At 34.7% G+C, this 16,561-nt stretch overlaps 5 protein-coding genes across 7 annotated transcripts; 4 read left to right on the forward strand and 1 right to left on the reverse strand.

Moving 5' to 3' along the window:
- The first annotated feature begins 467 nt into the window (after nucleotides 1–467).
- Nucleotides 468–1,206, forward strand: LOC120262122 (transcription factor ILI6-like). The gene is made up of 2 exons (XM_039270182.1): nucleotides 468–793; nucleotides 900–1,206. Exons 1-2 carry the CDS (start codon nucleotides 668–670, stop codon nucleotides 1,050–1,052), a joined length of 279 nt encoding a protein of 92 aa, XP_039126116.1. The 5' UTR covers nucleotides 468–667; the 3' UTR covers nucleotides 1,053–1,206.
- A 649-nt stretch (nucleotides 1,207–1,855) lies between these two features.
- Nucleotides 1,856–5,116, forward strand: LOC120262096 (binding partner of ACD11 1). 3 transcript variants are annotated; one of them, XM_039270152.1, is made up of 6 exons: nucleotides 1,856–1,907; nucleotides 2,031–2,068; nucleotides 2,820–2,939; nucleotides 3,287–3,362; nucleotides 3,884–3,997; nucleotides 4,521–5,116. In XM_039270152.1, the coding sequence occupies exons 3-6, from the start codon at nucleotides 2,824–2,826 to the stop codon at nucleotides 4,947–4,949; spliced, it is 735 nt and encodes a 244-aa protein (XP_039126086.1). In that variant the 5' UTR covers nucleotides 1,856–1,907; nucleotides 2,031–2,068; nucleotides 2,820–2,823; the 3' UTR covers nucleotides 4,950–5,116. The 3 variants fall into 3 exon arrangements, with proteins under 3 accessions (XP_039126086.1, XP_039126087.1, XP_039126084.1); XM_039270153.1 differs by lacking the exon at nucleotides 2,031–2,068; XM_039270150.1 differs by lacking the exon at nucleotides 1,856–1,907 and having other exon boundaries at nucleotides 1,914–2,068.
- A 700-nt stretch (nucleotides 5,117–5,816) lies between these two features.
- On the forward strand, nucleotides 5,817–8,903 carry LOC120261621 (sucrose transport protein SUT1-like). Its single transcript, XM_039269571.1, has 14 exons — nucleotides 5,817–5,996; nucleotides 6,094–6,159; nucleotides 6,382–6,480; nucleotides 6,577–6,641; nucleotides 6,737–6,821; nucleotides 6,933–6,966; nucleotides 7,054–7,153; nucleotides 7,248–7,323; nucleotides 7,434–7,634; nucleotides 7,722–7,865; nucleotides 7,947–8,165; nucleotides 8,249–8,312; nucleotides 8,408–8,451; nucleotides 8,547–8,903. The coding sequence occupies exons 1-14, from the start codon at nucleotides 5,850–5,852 to the stop codon at nucleotides 8,715–8,717; spliced, it is 1,515 nt and encodes a 504-aa protein (XP_039125505.1). The 5' UTR covers nucleotides 5,817–5,849; the 3' UTR covers nucleotides 8,718–8,903.
- A 397-nt stretch (nucleotides 8,904–9,300) lies between these two features.
- On the forward strand, nucleotides 9,301–11,132 carry LOC120260263 (pectinesterase-like). Its single transcript, XM_039267705.1, has 2 exons — nucleotides 9,301–10,306; nucleotides 10,438–11,132. Exons 1-2 carry the CDS (start codon nucleotides 9,301–9,303, stop codon nucleotides 11,130–11,132), a joined length of 1,701 nt encoding a protein of 566 aa, XP_039123639.1.
- Nucleotides 11,133–15,109: 3,977 nt separating this feature from the next.
- Nucleotides 15,110–16,561, reverse strand: LOC120260714 (homeobox-leucine zipper protein HOX21-like). The gene is made up of 3 exons (XM_039268270.1): nucleotides 16,248–16,561; nucleotides 15,787–16,163; nucleotides 15,110–15,681 (listed from the first exon to the last, which is right to left on the reverse strand). Exons 1-3 carry the CDS (start codon nucleotides 16,399–16,401, stop codon nucleotides 15,391–15,393), a joined length of 822 nt encoding a protein of 273 aa, XP_039124204.1. The 5' UTR covers nucleotides 16,402–16,561; the 3' UTR covers nucleotides 15,110–15,390.

Here is a 16,561-nt window from a genome sequence, read left to right on the forward strand (position 1 = left end):
AACCAGCCTATCACCAATGATCACTAAAAAGACTGAATCTTTGAATTTGTTTCCGTTATATATATGTACATTGATATCACATTCCATAACATGCCAACCATTAAATATATATACAAACAAGATTCACAAATTAATTTCAAAGATCATTCACTCACTTTATCCTGTTGTTCATCAACTTAAAACCATATAATATGATTGTTAATTATTCTACATCTTCAGTATAACATCTGACTGATCTATAGTGCTTTCAACTGATCAGATCATGAACATAAAGTGACTTCAAATTAACCCCTCACACTTTTTTATCTTCTTTATCTATATATTTATACATATACAATAAACTAAAGTTTTTACATGTGATTCCCTCTGATCTCTACACAATAAAAACACTATTTATAATCAACACAAGTCCATTTCTTTCCCCCATGAACCTTATTACCTTCTCTAGTGTTCTATCTCACTCACTCACTCTCTGTCTCTCTTCACATTACTTCTTCTGACATCTGCTGCTCCTTGTCTCTTTTCTCCTTTCATCTCTGGCTAGCTAGAACCTTTGCCATCACTCAAACTGAAATCTCACCATCTATATATCCCTAGTCTGAGATCTCTGACACCAATTACTTAACTCTCACATTCCACACTCAACAACAGAAACAACAACCAGAAGATGTCAAGCAGGAGATCTCGTTCAAGACCGTCATCCTCTTCAAGAATCACTGATGAGCAGATCATTGATCTCATCTCCAAGTTACAAACTTTACTTCCAGAGGCTCATACTAGGAACAATGACAGGGTTTGCATGCAAATTGCAAACTAATTTCAATATTAATTTTCATGTTGTTTTTTATACATATATATATATATATATATACTGACTAGTGTGTGAAATATTATTTCAGGTTCCTGCATCTAAGGTGTTGCAAGATACATGCAATTACATTAGAAGTTTGCACCAAGAGGTTGATGACTTGAGTGAGAGACTCTCTGAGCTTTTAGCAACAACTGGGACAAATAGCGCTCAAGCTGCCATTATTCGCAGTCTATTTATGTGATTCATCTTCATTTATTTGCCTTTTTTCCCCTCTCTATCTGTAGTTTGCTTTGTTTTCTCCTTCACAAGATGAGCATTGCATGAACTTAATTATAAGTCTTGTGTTTGTAATGTTGGATTTAATTAGCTTAATATAGTTATGCTTGGAAAATTTAGATCAGTGACCATTGACTGAGTTCCAAGTTCTGAGATTTAATTCATCACTGTAAATTAACAAACACAAGAACTGTCAACTTCTTTCAGTTCCATTCCACTTTCATCTCACTTCTAGAGTTTGATGGAAACAATAAATAATTCATCACTTCTAGAGTTTGATGGGGCACAATAAATAATTAAGTGCTCTTTAATTGAATGGAAATGCATCATAAATGTATGGAAGTAAGCAAAAACAAGTGGACTTGTTCTTTTTGATATCAAGAAAAAGATTATCAAAAAGATGATTTTGCCTAGACTTCATTCACAAAGGCTGCACGGGCTTCAAACTTTTGGTGTTGGCCCTGGCCTGTTGGGCCTGAGCCCATTTTCTTTAAAAAAAAAAAACCCAATTTGATGTTGATATTATAATTCTAATAAAAAATAACAGAAAATAACAAAAAGACAAGAATAAACATTGACAAGGCTCGTTTGGGCCCCACTCCAAAGTAGATCAAACCGAACATCTCAATAACCATTCACCCCTTAAACGTCCACTAAATTACAAGAAAAACCATGTCTTCCAAGCAAAACAATGTGAAGGGCATTTTAGTACTTTCATATATCCACGTAAGCTGATAAAGATGGCTGGCCAAACACCGTTTTGTGGGCAAAGTGTTAGAACTTGCTTTGCTTTTCCATTTCTCATTCCCAACCCTGCGTGGTAAGCATTTGATTTCTCATCTTCAATCTTTGTTTTTGAATTTGATGTTGCTGTTGTTGGATTTGGTTTCTTGATCACTTTGAAGGATTCATTAAGTTCTTAATTTGATTGGTAATTGTTCAGCTGCTTGGTTTCTAGTCAAATTTGTCACCTTTGGGAAGGTATGGATTTTGGGTTTGATTCATCTTCAATCTTTGTTCTTCTTGTTGTTTGAGTTTCATGCTGTTGATATAGGGTATGATTTGGTTGCCATTGATTTTTTATTTTCGAGTTCTTTAAGATGATTTCTTGATTTTTGGTTGAATTTGGGATTTCTTCCAGGACTTTTTGGTTTGTTAAAAATTTCTTTTTTTTAAAAAAAATTATATTTTGGCATGGCTTATCAGAAATTAGGGTTTGACATTCCCGATTTGCTTGCTTGTAAAATGTCATAACAGTTTATGTTTTCTTTACCCTTCCGTTGTCCAAAACAACAAAATATTGTATTTTAAATAAGTAGTTATCAGAAATGCATTAGAACAAAACAATCCCAATATTGTTCTTTAAATTATGTATAGTTAGATTGATTTGTTATGTTTTTTTATTTAATATATGGACAAGAACTTTTGGTGATGGAGTTAAATTAACCCAAGGACAAGAACTTCTTTGGTTGTGGATTTTGGACATTCAAAAGGATTGGGAGTCTTATTGTTGTTTATCAGATTATCTTTAAAGCTGGTTGTTTGATGAATTTCTTGAGATGTACCTGCAGAACCAAAAATTGCGATTGATTATTTTGTATGCTTTTTGTGGGCAATGAAGAGCTGATTTGTATTTTTCCATGGATGTTTCATTCCCTTCTCTTATTAGTGGCTCAACATTCAGGTAGGTTGATGCTCATGCCCTTTGTTGGTTTTGTTGATCTTTTTGCAGAATCATGAGTTCAAATGGGTACATTGTGGAAGTCACGAACCTCTCTCCAAATGCAACTGAGAGAGATGTTTATGATTTCTTTTCGTTTTCTGGTGCTATTGAGCACATTGAAATCATCAGGTGATATCATTTCTGCAAATGTACTAAATCACATTTATCATGTGAAAATACTGCATGCAAAACTAACATTTTTGAAATCAGCGAAAAGTTGTTCTGTATGTTTCATTGTCTCTATGTAATTGTTATCTTTTCCTAATTTGCTTCCTTGAGGTGCTCTAATTGGCAAATAACCTGTCTTGCTGTTGATGTTTGAAATATCTATCCTATGATTGGACTGATTAGGCTGTAAGAGCTTGCCTGCTCTTTTGGAAGACGATTTAGAATTACCTTGTCTAGTTTTTCATTTAAATGAGCTTTTATGATGCAATTTTTTTTAGCATGAAATTTTTATTTTTGGCTATTTACAGATCTGGAGATTATGCTTCGACTGCATATGTAACGTTTAAAGAACCGCACTCCTTGGAAACTGCTGTCCTGCTCAGTGTAAGTTCTTGTGCAAGCATCTAGATTTGCAATCAGTCTTCATATTGACATCACTGTGAACTTCAATGAAATCATGCCCTTGCTTGTGATATTAACATGAAATAAACATCGTTCAATAAATTTGCAAACTTTCTTTGCAGCTTCTATTCTAATATCTCCTTATCTAAAACTGCTGCAAGCATGCCCCATTGAAATTACACTGAGTGACATATGTTAGACACATTCAATACATGTCTGTTCTGAACTTGTTCACAGATTTTGAAGAATGAACTCTTCAGACGTCGGCCAGACTTTTCTGCTTGAAGATAACACTGTTTTGAACTTTTTCTTTTTCAATTTGTACTCAGAAGCCTTGTGTTGTCTATAAGTTTTTCTAATTCACTTCTCGTTTCCAAGATATAGATCCATTTTGTTGGTGGTTCTAATTTAATAAATGCTTGTAAAATGAACTTATATTTGTCATTGTCAGTTTTTTGAGTAACCCTTCAGCTATTGATTTTGTATGTGCTGAATTTTCTCAGGGAGCTACTATTGTTGATCAGCGTGTATGCATAACAAACTGGGGACAGACTGAAGATGCTTCTGGCATTTGGGATCGACCTTCATGGAGGATTGAAGATGATTATGAATCAATGGTATGACATTTCATTGTTTTCCAATGTTTGATTTTTTTGATGTCGAGATACTCTATTTTATGGTTCTAGAAAAGTTGGAAATATAATGCTTCAGAGGAAGGTGGTGAGACTGGCATGTTATAATTATATGAATTAACAATCCTTGTTTTAGAATGTATGGTCATAGAAAGGATGGAAGCAATGGCTCTCAGAATTCTGATTCTCATCAATGTTTCTATCTAATGTTGTGGGCATAAACTCATTGCGAAGCGGCAAACTAATCATTCTGATTCTCATCAATGGGAAAGTTTAATTTAGAAATTCTGTTCTTCGGTTCAACAGTTATATATATTTTTTTCTGGTTGTGAACTTGAATTTGCAATTTTCTATCGCCATTGAATTGTGTTCATACATTTCTTTTTTTTGTTTTGATGAAAGTGCATGAACTACAGAATATTTTTAAGATGCAAGTTGTGTGTGCTTGATAGTTTTTCTGACAATAATTCAAGCTACTCTGTACACATTTCAATATGAATCAATGCAGTCCTCCGAAGCAAACAGTTTCAGGACAACTCCACGAGAAGCAGTGACGATGACGCAGGAGGTGGTCAAAACCATGCTATCCAAAGGCTACGTTCTCAGTGTTGATGCATTGAGCAAGGCCAAGGCTTTTGATGAGTCTCATCAGGTCTCAGCAACTGCAGCAGCCAAGGTTGCTGAGCTGAGCAAGAGGATTGGGCTGACAGATAAGGTCTATGCTGGCGTTAATGCTGTTAGAAGTGTTGACGAAACGTACCACGTATCGGAGACCACTAAGATGGCAGTTTCTGCAACTGGAAAGGCAGCCTCTGCAGCAGCTGAGACAGTGATGAACAGCAGCTATTTTGCTGCAGGAGCTATCTGGTTATCCGAAGCTCTTAATCGAGCTTCCAAGGCGACGGCCGAGTTGGCCAACCGTTCTTCCAAAAAGTAAAATGTGATTAATTTTCAACTAGTACTATACATGAAACTTAACCTGATCTGTAAATTGTAAAAGATCAAGTCTGCCAGACAGTTTTGTCCTATGCTCTGCTTGTGTAGTGTTGTAATCCTTGTTTGAATGAAATAAAACAGTGAACATAATTATATCATTTTCTCTCAGTTCTGCAGAGTCTACTGAACTCTGACATACAAAAGATGTATGCATATATTCAATGAGCAACTTGGAATTATAAATTGAGCTTCTCTGTCAGCTTGCTGCTCAGCTGAACTTATCCATTAAGTAGTAAATTCATTGAGGATATATAGCCTCATCCTATACCATCCTCCATGAGCATGATAAATTTTTATTTAACATTATCCAATAAACAATCAATTAATTGTTTTTCTAATTCTCATACATATATATATATATATATGTATGTTAGTATAAGTTTTGAGTATCTCCATGTAAATATAGCACACAGCTCAATGTCCGCCACGTGGGTCCCATCTGGCACGCACTCCGAGCCCAGTGGATAAGAACCCACTAACTCTCAACTGTCTACCCACCCACCTTGACCTCAGGATCCGACCCGCTTCCTCAGGATCCGGCCCGTTTTCAACACTCCCTCATGTCATCACACTCATACTTTCGGGTCCGGATCTGAATCCGGCATACTTAAACCCGGTTTAAATCCAGTCAACTCGTAACCTACTCCACCCACGTGGACTCTTTGACCGTCTCTTATCACCCTCACAAATTCGAGTTAGTTAAATTGATCTTAAGGGATATCACACCCTTGCTCCGACACTAGCTATATATAATCCCATGCTACGTAGCGTCATCTTTAGAGCTTGTTTTTAAGCTACAAGTAACAAACACTAAACCTCTGAGCTTTGAAGGGAGACAACAATGGCTGAAGACTCTCTCTCTGTTTCTGGAGTTGGACCTCCAACTCAATCCATTAGTCTTATAAGACTTATCTTTTCTTGCATGGTGGCTGGTGGAGTTCAGTATGGCTGGGCTTTGCAGCTATCACTGTTAACTCCTTATGTTCAGGTTCTCTGTTTTGTGTTCTTGAGAATTTTCTTGTTTTCTTTTTTCCTTCTTGTTTGTAAAAATATTAATTTGTTTTTGTTCTTGTCTTTATAACTAGACACTCGGATTATCTCATGCACTTTCTTCTCTTATGTGGCTCTGTGGTCCTATTGCAGGACTTTTGGTAAGTGTTTTTCACTTATATTTCTCTTTAATATTTGAATTACTTTCTTGATATGATTCATGTCTATTTAATGAGAATGTCCTAGGATGAAAACAAATATTTAATACAAGCTCTGTTTTCGAAGAAGAAATTTCAATATGTATTCATACACTAACTTCTTATAATGTCAAATTTAATTGTTTCTATATGAATTAATGTATTTATTTTGGTATGGTTCTGTAGGTACAACCTTGTGTAGGTTTATGGAGTGATAGATGTCAATCAAGGTTCGGAAGACGGCGTCCATTTATACTTGTTGGATGTCTGCTCATATGCTTTGCAGTGAGTGTTAATGATATACCTTAAGAATACCTTCTTTCAATCTAATAGTGTATAATTTTTGTTCACTCAGTTGGTTAAATATTCTTTTCATTTCAGGTGATTATCATAGGTTTCTCTTCAGATATTGGATATGCTTTAGGGGACACAAAGAAGCATTGCAGGTAAAACATCACATTCTTCCATATATATATATAACTTTTCTTTTGTTTATATAATTAAAGGTTGACAAGATTTTATTTTGGAAATAATTAAACAGTGTTTACCATGGAAATCGGTGGGCAGCTGCTGTTGTCTATGTTGTAGGATTTTGGATTTTGGATTTCTCTAACAATACAGTGCAAGTGAGCTTGTTCATAGATTCCCTGTTTCTTGCTAGTTTTCAACGTTGATACACAAAATTAATTACATCTACATGTTATATGTATTTATATATATATTTTAATCGATGACAGGGTCCAGCTCGCGCACTTATGGCAGATCTATCAGGTAAATTTTATGAATATGTTTTTGACTTAATACTTCTATTACAATTTACAAAGATAACCTGAATGCAATTGCTGTGTATATATACAGGGAGTCATGGATGCAATGCAGCAAATGCAATTTTCTGTTCATGGATGGCATTTGGAAATATTCTTGGTTATTCATCTGGTGCTACTGGAGAATGGCACAGGTATAATTCAATTCAAATTTTAACATTAACTTGTAGGATTTTCAATTCACAAAACCAAAATTTTTGCTGATTACCAAGATCAATTAATCAACAGGTGGTTTCCTTTTCTGAGCACTAAAGCTTGCTGTGAAGCCTGTGCAAACTTGAAAGGAGCCTTCTTGGTTGCAGTAGTAAGTCTAATTTTGAATCCTATGATACAAACAGGCATGAATTTTATTAACAAATATGATTAAAGGCAATAGTTTATGAAATTAATTGAATTTTTGTTTGTATACAACAGTTCTTCCTCCTCTTGTGTATGTCTGTGACTCTAATTTTTGCCAAAGAGATCATCCCGGTTGCACCAAAGAAATGCATGGAATTAGGCGATAACCGACCAAAAGATAGTGAAGACAGAGTAGGACCTCTGTTTATCATCAAGGCAGCCAAGAACCTACCCCCTGGAATGCTATCTGTGCTTCTAGTCACAGGCCTTACATGGGTATACATATCTACACACAAAATACCATATGAATTACATGTGTTCAATATAATTCCAATCAGTTCTTAAATTGTTCCTTATTTGCAGTTGTCATGGTTTCCCTTCATTCTCTATGACACCGATTGGATGGGCCGGGAAGTATATCATGGTAATCCAAAGGGAACTCCAGAACAGATTAATGAATTTAACATTGGTGTTAGACAAGGCGCATTAGGTCTTCTTTTGAACTCGGTAAACATATATACATAAGCTCAGAAACAATATTTGTTATGTATATCACAGTAGAAACTTGATCTTCCTTCTGATGATCAGATTGTTCTTGGAGTGAGCTCATTCTTGATAGAGCCAATGTGCCGGAGAATCACCACAAGAATCGTTTGGGTCTTGAGCAACTTCATTGTTTTCCTTGCCATGACTGCATTCACAATCTTAAGTGTGATATCAATGAATGAACATAACATAACAGGGCCTAATCACAACATCAGAATCATAGCTCTGGTTATATTTACAATACTTGGTTTCCCATTGGCTGTAAGTTTTAATCCATTAATTACTAAAATATTCTTCTTCACTAATTAGTACTTACTAGTTCTTGAATTCTTACTTTTCTGCAGATTCTCTACAGTGTTCCATTCGCAGTAACTGCTCAATTAGCTAAAAATGAAGGTGGAGGCCAAGGTATATATTTATATATTTATACAAAAAATGAATGCCATCATTGTGTGTGTGTAATTGGTCACTGAACATTTAAGTTGTGAAATGAAACATTGCAGGACTGTGCACTGGGGTGTTAAACATATCCATTGTCATTCCCCAGGTGAGATGCATGTTCATGCATGCAGAGAGATGCACCTTTTCATGCTTTGGTGAAGATAAGATCAAATTAAATTCCATTGGGTTCATTGAATGCAGGTGATAATAGCACTAGGTGCAGGACCATGGGATGCAATCTTTGGCAAGGGGAACACCCCTGCATTTGCAGTTGCTGCTGCCTTTGCCTTTGTGTGTGCCTTCGTTGGTTTCTTCATGCTTCCAAAACTCTCCAAGAGTGACTACATAGGTGGAATAACTTCCAGTCACTGATCATCTTAATTCTCTCATTCATTTGCAGCTGATCAATCGAAGAAGTATTCAACTGTCATAATGAATGCATGGTTTCCAGACTAAATAATATTTAAACCAACAAATTAAAGTTGTAGTAGTCTTTTCATGTTATCTCTTAGTGAGACTATATATATATATATGTCAAAAACTACTCTATTTCTCTAATCAAAGCACATATATTAGAGGAAATTTTTGCATGTTTTGACTTTTGAGATTTGGATATTCTAAATGGAGTATAATATTATTAATTATATACTATTTGAAGACCTTTTAGAGACTAAAATAAAGACCAACCATTCCACTTATTACGTAGCAATCTAAACATAAAGACATGGTCAAACTTACTAAAAACAACACACCATCCAAAGATGCAGTACATCCGAGAAACACTTACCACCACCCATGCCTTCTATATATGTCCTAGCACCATGTCTCTTCCTTCTTTGGGTTACACATTGGGGGGGAGAGAGTGAGAGCTTCAAGTTCCATACTATGAATTACAAACTTGTAATCTAATACACCCCCTCCCCCATACATACACTACAACAATAATCACAACAAAATGGCTAAGAAGTTCTTGATTGCCGGCATTTCAGTTATTCTCGTTGTAGCAATTGTAATTGGTGTTATCGCCACTATCACTCACTCAAACCAAAAGACCGGCAACAATGCAACAAGCATTGCCTCAGCCTCACATGATGTCACCGGCATTTGCACAGGAACTGACTTCCAAGAAACATGTGTGAAGAGCCTCTCCAAAGTCCTAAACGGTACCACCTCTCCTCAAGACGCTCTAAAGGCTTCAATTGAGGTTGTTATAGATGAATTCAATGCTGCCGTCAACCGTGCACGTGAAATCCAGAAGAAAGTTGCCGACAAGTATCCCGGTGCAGTTTCTGACTGTGAGCTTCTTCTTTCTAAGTCACTGGATAATCTCAATGCCGCATTGACATCCTCCGGTCACACCGATAAATTATCGAGTTATGCAAATGATATCGATAATTGGCTTAGTGCCGTTATCGCCTCCAAAGGGACATGTGTCGATGGGTTCTCTAATGATCAAGCATTACAGAAAAATATCAGTGGTGTCTTTGATTACATGACTGAGTTAATTAGTAATTCACTAGCCATACTTCAAGAGGTCACAACACTTCTTGATCAAGTTCAGAATTTGCCGAACATTTTAATACCAACATCTCAACGGAGACTGCTTTCCGAGGAAGAGGTTTATCCTGCACATCCTGATGGCTTCCCGGTGTGGCTATCTCCGGCTGACAGGAGATTATTAAGACAAAGGAATGGACGTGTGAGGCCTAATATGGTGGTGGCTCAAGATGGAAGTGGAGACTATAAGAGCATCAATCAGGCTCTGAAGAACTTACCTAAGAGGTACAGAGGCAGGTTTGTGATATATGTGAAGGCAGGGAGATACCATGAAAAGGTGGTGATAGAAAAGTGGATGACAAATATTATGATGTACGGTGATGGATCGAGGAAGACGGTGATCACCGCTAATTCTTACAAAGATGATAAAAGTGGTAGTACCACTTTCAACAGCGCCACTTTCTGTAAGTATATGTATATATATATATGCGCATTGATCATATGTATTGTCGTATAATTAGCAGCTCTGATACCATGTTAAAATTTACTATTATATAATTAATTGCATTATTATACACAACGTACGTACATACAGCTGCGCTGGGGAATGGATTCATTGCAAGGGATATTGGGTTCAGTAACACAGCAGGACCGGAGAACCATCAAGCAGTGGCGCTGACGGTGACATCAGACATGTCGGCTTTCTTCCGGTGCAGGATTGATGCTTACCAAGATACATTATATGTTCACTCTGAACGGCAATTCTACCGGAACTCTGTCATCTCCGGCACGGTTGACTTCATTTTCGGTGACTCGAAGACGGTAATACAAAATTGTCTAATTATCGTACGTAAAGGAAGTCCTGGCCAGAAGAACATGGTGACAGCTCAAGGTAGGGATCTCCGACGACAAGGTACTGCTTTGGTTATCCAAAATTGCAGGATTTTGCCAGACAGAAGCCTCTTCCCAAAGAGATTAGAGATTGAAAGCTACCTTGGAAGGCCATGGAAAATATATTCAAGAACTATCATCATGGAGAGCACCATTGGTGACTTAATCAGGCCTGAAGGATGGTATGCATGGGATGAAACGAGTCCGGTGAAGTATGTGTATTATGGTGAGTATAACAACCGAGGTCCCGGCGCTAACACTCACCGGCGAGTGAAATGGCCCGGCGTTAGAGTCATCAGCCGGAGGGAGGCCCTTATGTTCACAGCTAATAGCTTGCTTAATGCTCGGACTTGGTTGAGGCTCACCGGAATTCCTTACCTTCAAACGTTCAAGAATTAAAGCTGTGGTAATTTACGTAAAGTACGTGCATGCATGCATGAATGCACATGTGAGAAAGATGGTGTATTTTTAATTAATTTCTTTATTTTGCTTTGTTGAAAAAAAAAAAAAAAAGGAATAAAGAGTTTCTGGTTGGGATTTAGTTGTTTGTTGGCAGTTGTCTCAAATTTTAATTGTGATGTGTCTTGCCATGTATTTTTGTGGAAGCTTGCCTTTAGAGATTTAACTTGTGATTATTGAGTACTACTGTTTTACTTTTTTTTTCTAATTTTTAAATATTTTTTTAATATTTAAAATTTTAGTATTTTTAATTATCAAGCCTTGTTGCATATGACTTAATTCTTAATTCCTTTGTAATTTGTAAAGGCCAATGATTTTATTTTATTTTAATCATAAATATCTCCCAACTCTCATTTGAACCCTACAACCCATAATTATAATTTAGGTTCAAGTAGAGATATGAAAAAGTCAATATTAGCCCTAGAATAATTATTTAAAAAAACTAAAGAAAAAATTGTTTAAATATAAGGAGAAATAAATAAATTTTGCCCAAGGAGAACCCAGAGAAAAGTTTTTTTTGTCTAATAAAAGAAAAGCTATTCTGGGTCAAAATTATATTTTGACAAAAAAAATAAAAATAAAAATAAGAAATGATATTGGCTAGTATATTTTATACATATTCTTTACCGCTATTAAACTTTGGACAAAAATTTTAATGGTTAAGAAATAGAAGGTCATTCCCAAAAAAAAATAATAAATAATAAAAAGAAGATTTTAAAAAGTTACATAGAAAATTTCCTGTTGTTAATCATGCTTGTAATTACGTAGATATTAATTAATGTGATTATTGATGAGCTTATCTGTTTCACTCTTCATTTTTTTTATATATATAGTTTATTAATACTAAAATATTAGTGTGAATAATAAATTCACTACGAAATTCTGATAAAGTTAATATATACAGAAATAACTTAATTATGGGGTTAAAATTAATGTATTCTTTTGATAACATAAGAAATATCATGGTGGGTAAGAAACTAAGCCATGGGCCATGAATCTTATGCTTGAACCCTTTGCATTCTGTCCTCAAATTTATTAGTTAAAAAATATAACAGACATTATATATATATATATATATATATATATTATAAAGATACATGTGATCACCATGTCATGCATGCATGGTCCTCAATTTGCTTTTTGTTTTTTTGTTTTTTTTTTCTCAACATAATAAATTCAGTATCTGTTAAGTGTTACTAAATTATTAAATTTATTTTGATTATATACATATATATATATAGCTAAATCCAGAGCTATTGGGAATTGGATTGAGAGATATAAGTCCATTCTTGTCTACCTAGGGTTCTTCCATTTATGTAACAGTCATGATTAAGGGTATTCAAAATCTTCAAAAATTAAATATCCAAACATATATGTATATACAGATTTGTGACTTGGACTACATGATCAGATATTGATAGAGTGAATAAAAAAACTGTTCAAATCCTGCCAAGTTCTCTGTGTCATTATCTTTTGGAATCCAAAGTTAATTAATTGATCATTAATAATTAATTAACTAGCTCTACAAAGATAACAAATACTTGTCTCCACTAACAAATTTCAACACCTTGTTTAAAACATTTTGGTACCTTACCAGGCTAGCTACATGAAAGTAGGCTTGTTTTGTTGTTAGATAACGTACCATGAATCATGGTTAAAGTAATGAAGAAGAAAGTATGGTACTCTTGGACATTATATGCAACCTGAATGCATGTTTTATTTACCTTGATGTCTGAAAACACACACAGTGATATATATTTAATAATATATATATATATATATACACTGTAAATATGTTTTCAGAAAGAAAGACATGTGCGTGCGTGCGTGTGTGTGTGTGTGTGTGTGTATTCATGTGATAAGAAGGCTTATTTGAAAGTTATATGTATAAAGCTTGACAAAATATGAATCAAATATCATGCTATATTTGATGGTACTTTTAACTTTTTTTTTCTTTATGAAGAAAGGCAGGAAAAAAAGAGATGAATCACTGTCATGCTCCTTCCATTATTACTTTGAGGAATCCAAAGTTGAGAGATATATTTTACTGCCATGTATATTGTACCTCACCCCCATGTTTAAAAGGTTAAGATTAGTTTCGCCATGGTTAAGATTTAATTACCACTGTGTTCCACCGCATGTGAGTGTGTGTCTATATATATATATATGGAGTAGAGTAATACATTCGTTACATTGATTAATATAAATATGAATATATATATACACACACATATGTTGGGATTGCTAATTAATTTTATTTGGTAAGTTTTTTTAGAATGAATTGATCCCCAGAATATATTCTATTTATATTTAGTATACTATCAGAGTTTAATGAATATGAATATATAAGAATAAATATATACACAAATAAGATTCTATAGCTCCTTCTATTAGTTTATTTTTCGAGTTGAATTAGTCCCGATATATATTTAATTTTTATATATCTAATATAGTTTTAAAAAGAGTTAAGTTTTGTGTTTATAATATGACTAATAAAATTAAACTAGTATATATATATCCAAATTGTGTATTACTGCATTTCATATCACTTAATATATACAATGAATTTAATTCATTAGTTATTTTACCTTAAGTTTTAAAGTTAAATAATATGTTTGTTTTGCATTGAAAAAAATATTCAATAAGCCATTAATTGGAGTACTACTCCATTTCTCTAGCTTGTTTTTGTATATGGTTTTGTTGATGAAGTGCATTAAAGATTACAAGGTTGGCGGCTGCATGCCTAAGGACAATAATGGCAATTATGGATCACTGTGAGGCATTTTCCCCCCCTCCAACTGATTAGTACTGTCTCATTGATCTTGATAATGTATTGCAGGTACTTAGTGGCACTAATCCATCTATCCAAAACAAAAATTAATTATTAATTAGTTCACTAACCAACAATACAATTATATCAGAGTTGAAAATAAAAGAAGATGAAGACGAACATGTCAGTTTGGATGGTGTATATTTGTCCTTCCTCAATGCAAGTAAATTGTGAGGGAACAAAAGGCATTTGTTTTAAAGGTCCTGAAAATCTCTAGTGGGCCACAACTTCTTGTTTTTCTGAGCTGTTTCTCATAGTCTCTGAGACATCAAAGATTTTTAAAGGACTTTGTGGTGGTTGTTTGACATGTGAGTTTGGTGGGGAGCTGGCACACACAGTATCATATATATTCATGATTAGTTGTCATATATATATATATATATATATAAGTATACACCATTATATATATATATATATATATGTATGTATGTATATATAAAAGATAAACTCTAGTCATTCATTTTTTAGCCACAGTATTCAGCAATTAGTATAAGATCTTATATATATATATATATATATATATAAACATTGGAAATCAGATATATAGAATCCAATGTGTAGCCATAGTTATTAGATGTGATGCTTTCTAGCATCCAACATTCACAATATATGCTACTGTACTTCACTTGTCTATTTTCATTGACAATTCCTTTTTCTTTTAATTACTTTTTTTTCTCTTTATATGAAACATACATGCATATATATTCACATAATAGAGAGATAGAGAGAGAGAGACAGAGAGAGAAAGAGAGATGATTGATGGATGTTTGTAGGGAGGAATCAAAGAGATGCTATGGACTATGAAGGTCATTAAAGAGTTTGTATGATAGTGGATGACAGTGGATCACATGGCTCTTTATCTACAAAGCAAGACTTTTGGCACTTGGATCCTTTACTAACAAGACCAAAGCTAGGTTCCTTTCCACACACCTTGTTGTCTTCTCCTTCCTTGGCTTTCCCTTTATCTCTCCTTCAATATCTCACACTTTAGATGTCATTAAATGTATATAAATATAAATAAATATATACAAATGGTTGCATGCATGAAGATGAAGGCAAAAAATATAGGATTAATGCACACATTCTCTTCCCTTTAAAAAGAACAAAGAGTGTACATGGTTATTTAATGCATGAATATATCATCTCCAATAAAGTAATGATATTATGAAAATAAAACCATCTCCTCCCTTATCTACACAAAATCATGAAAAGGTAGCAGTAGTAATAGCAGCAGTATGCTTTGGAAGTATCACTAATATTTATTTATTTATTTTTCCCTAACTGTAGTGCCTTCTTCTTCTTCTTCATCTTCTTCTTCTATGTGATCTTATGGCATGGAGGAGTTATGAAAGCATGAGGAATATATTATTAATGGAAGTGATGTTGTTCAGACCATGCCCAGAATGCAGATTGATCTTCAATGCAGCAGAACATATTGGTGAAGCTCTCATCTGGGACACCATTCTCATTATTAATCTTTGGGGAATGAACTTCTGACCTGCTTGAATTCTGCAACAGCTGAGCCACTGTTGATGCATGTCTATATGAAATGTCCAAATGGATTTCAGATGTGTTCTCACTTCTATTGCTGCAAGATCCTTCATTTTCCTTGTTTAAATTTATAGTCTCTGGAACTTCAATCCCTTTCAGAACCATGATCTAACACCAATATTATATCCCATTAATTAAACTTAAATGAATACAATATATATGCTTATATATATAGAGAGAGAGAGAGAATTATATATATATATATATACATACCTCTGCCTGAAGCTTCTTGTTTTGGGCTTGCAATGCTTCATTCTCAGACTTAATATCATCGAATTGTCGTTTAAGCACATCAAAGTCTTTCTCAAGTTGTTTAGTCTTCCAGCGAGCTCGTCGGTTCTGGAACCAAATGGCTATCTGTCTGGGTTGAAGGCCGAGAGCTCGAGCAAGCTGCATCTTCCTCTCAGGCTCTAACTTGGTTCCCATCTCAAAGTTGAGCTCCAATGTCTTCACTTGTTCCACATTCAATCTCCTCTTCTTCTCCCCTCCAAGTGAACAATCATCCGAGAGATCATCGTCTCCGTTCACATCCTCCCCTCCTTCAAACCCAGATAATGACATAGATCTTTTCCCCAACATTGTCCCAGCTCCTGCAAATCAAAAAAACAAAAACTAAACACAACAACATATATGTATATATATATACATATGTTGATAAATTAATTAATATATACCTCTGAAGTCTTGAGGATTGGAAGACAAGAGAGGGGGAGGAGGAGGAGGAGGAGGATGGTGACCTTCATTAGTGGCATCAATGCCCAACATGAAGGCAGGAGGGAAGAAGGAGGATGAGTGCATGCCATTGAAGGTCATTTGGCCCCCAAGCATGGAGTCTCACTAGAGATCCAATGAAAATGGCATTGTGGAAGGGAAAGAGTGGGGATAGATAGGGGTGATGGGGAGATATATCATCATAGGAAGTTGTAAAAGAAGAAGAAGAAGAAAAACATGCATGAGTGACTTATAAAAAAAATAAAATAAAATAGTT

Source organism: Dioscorea cayenensis, chromosome 5, assembly GCF_009730915.1.
Source record: "Dioscorea cayenensis subsp. rotundata cultivar TDr96_F1 chromosome 5, TDr96_F1_v2_PseudoChromosome.rev07_lg8_w22 25.fasta, whole genome shotgun sequence".
Lineage (NCBI taxonomy): Eukaryota > Viridiplantae > Streptophyta > Magnoliopsida > Dioscoreales > Dioscoreaceae > Dioscorea > Dioscorea cayenensis.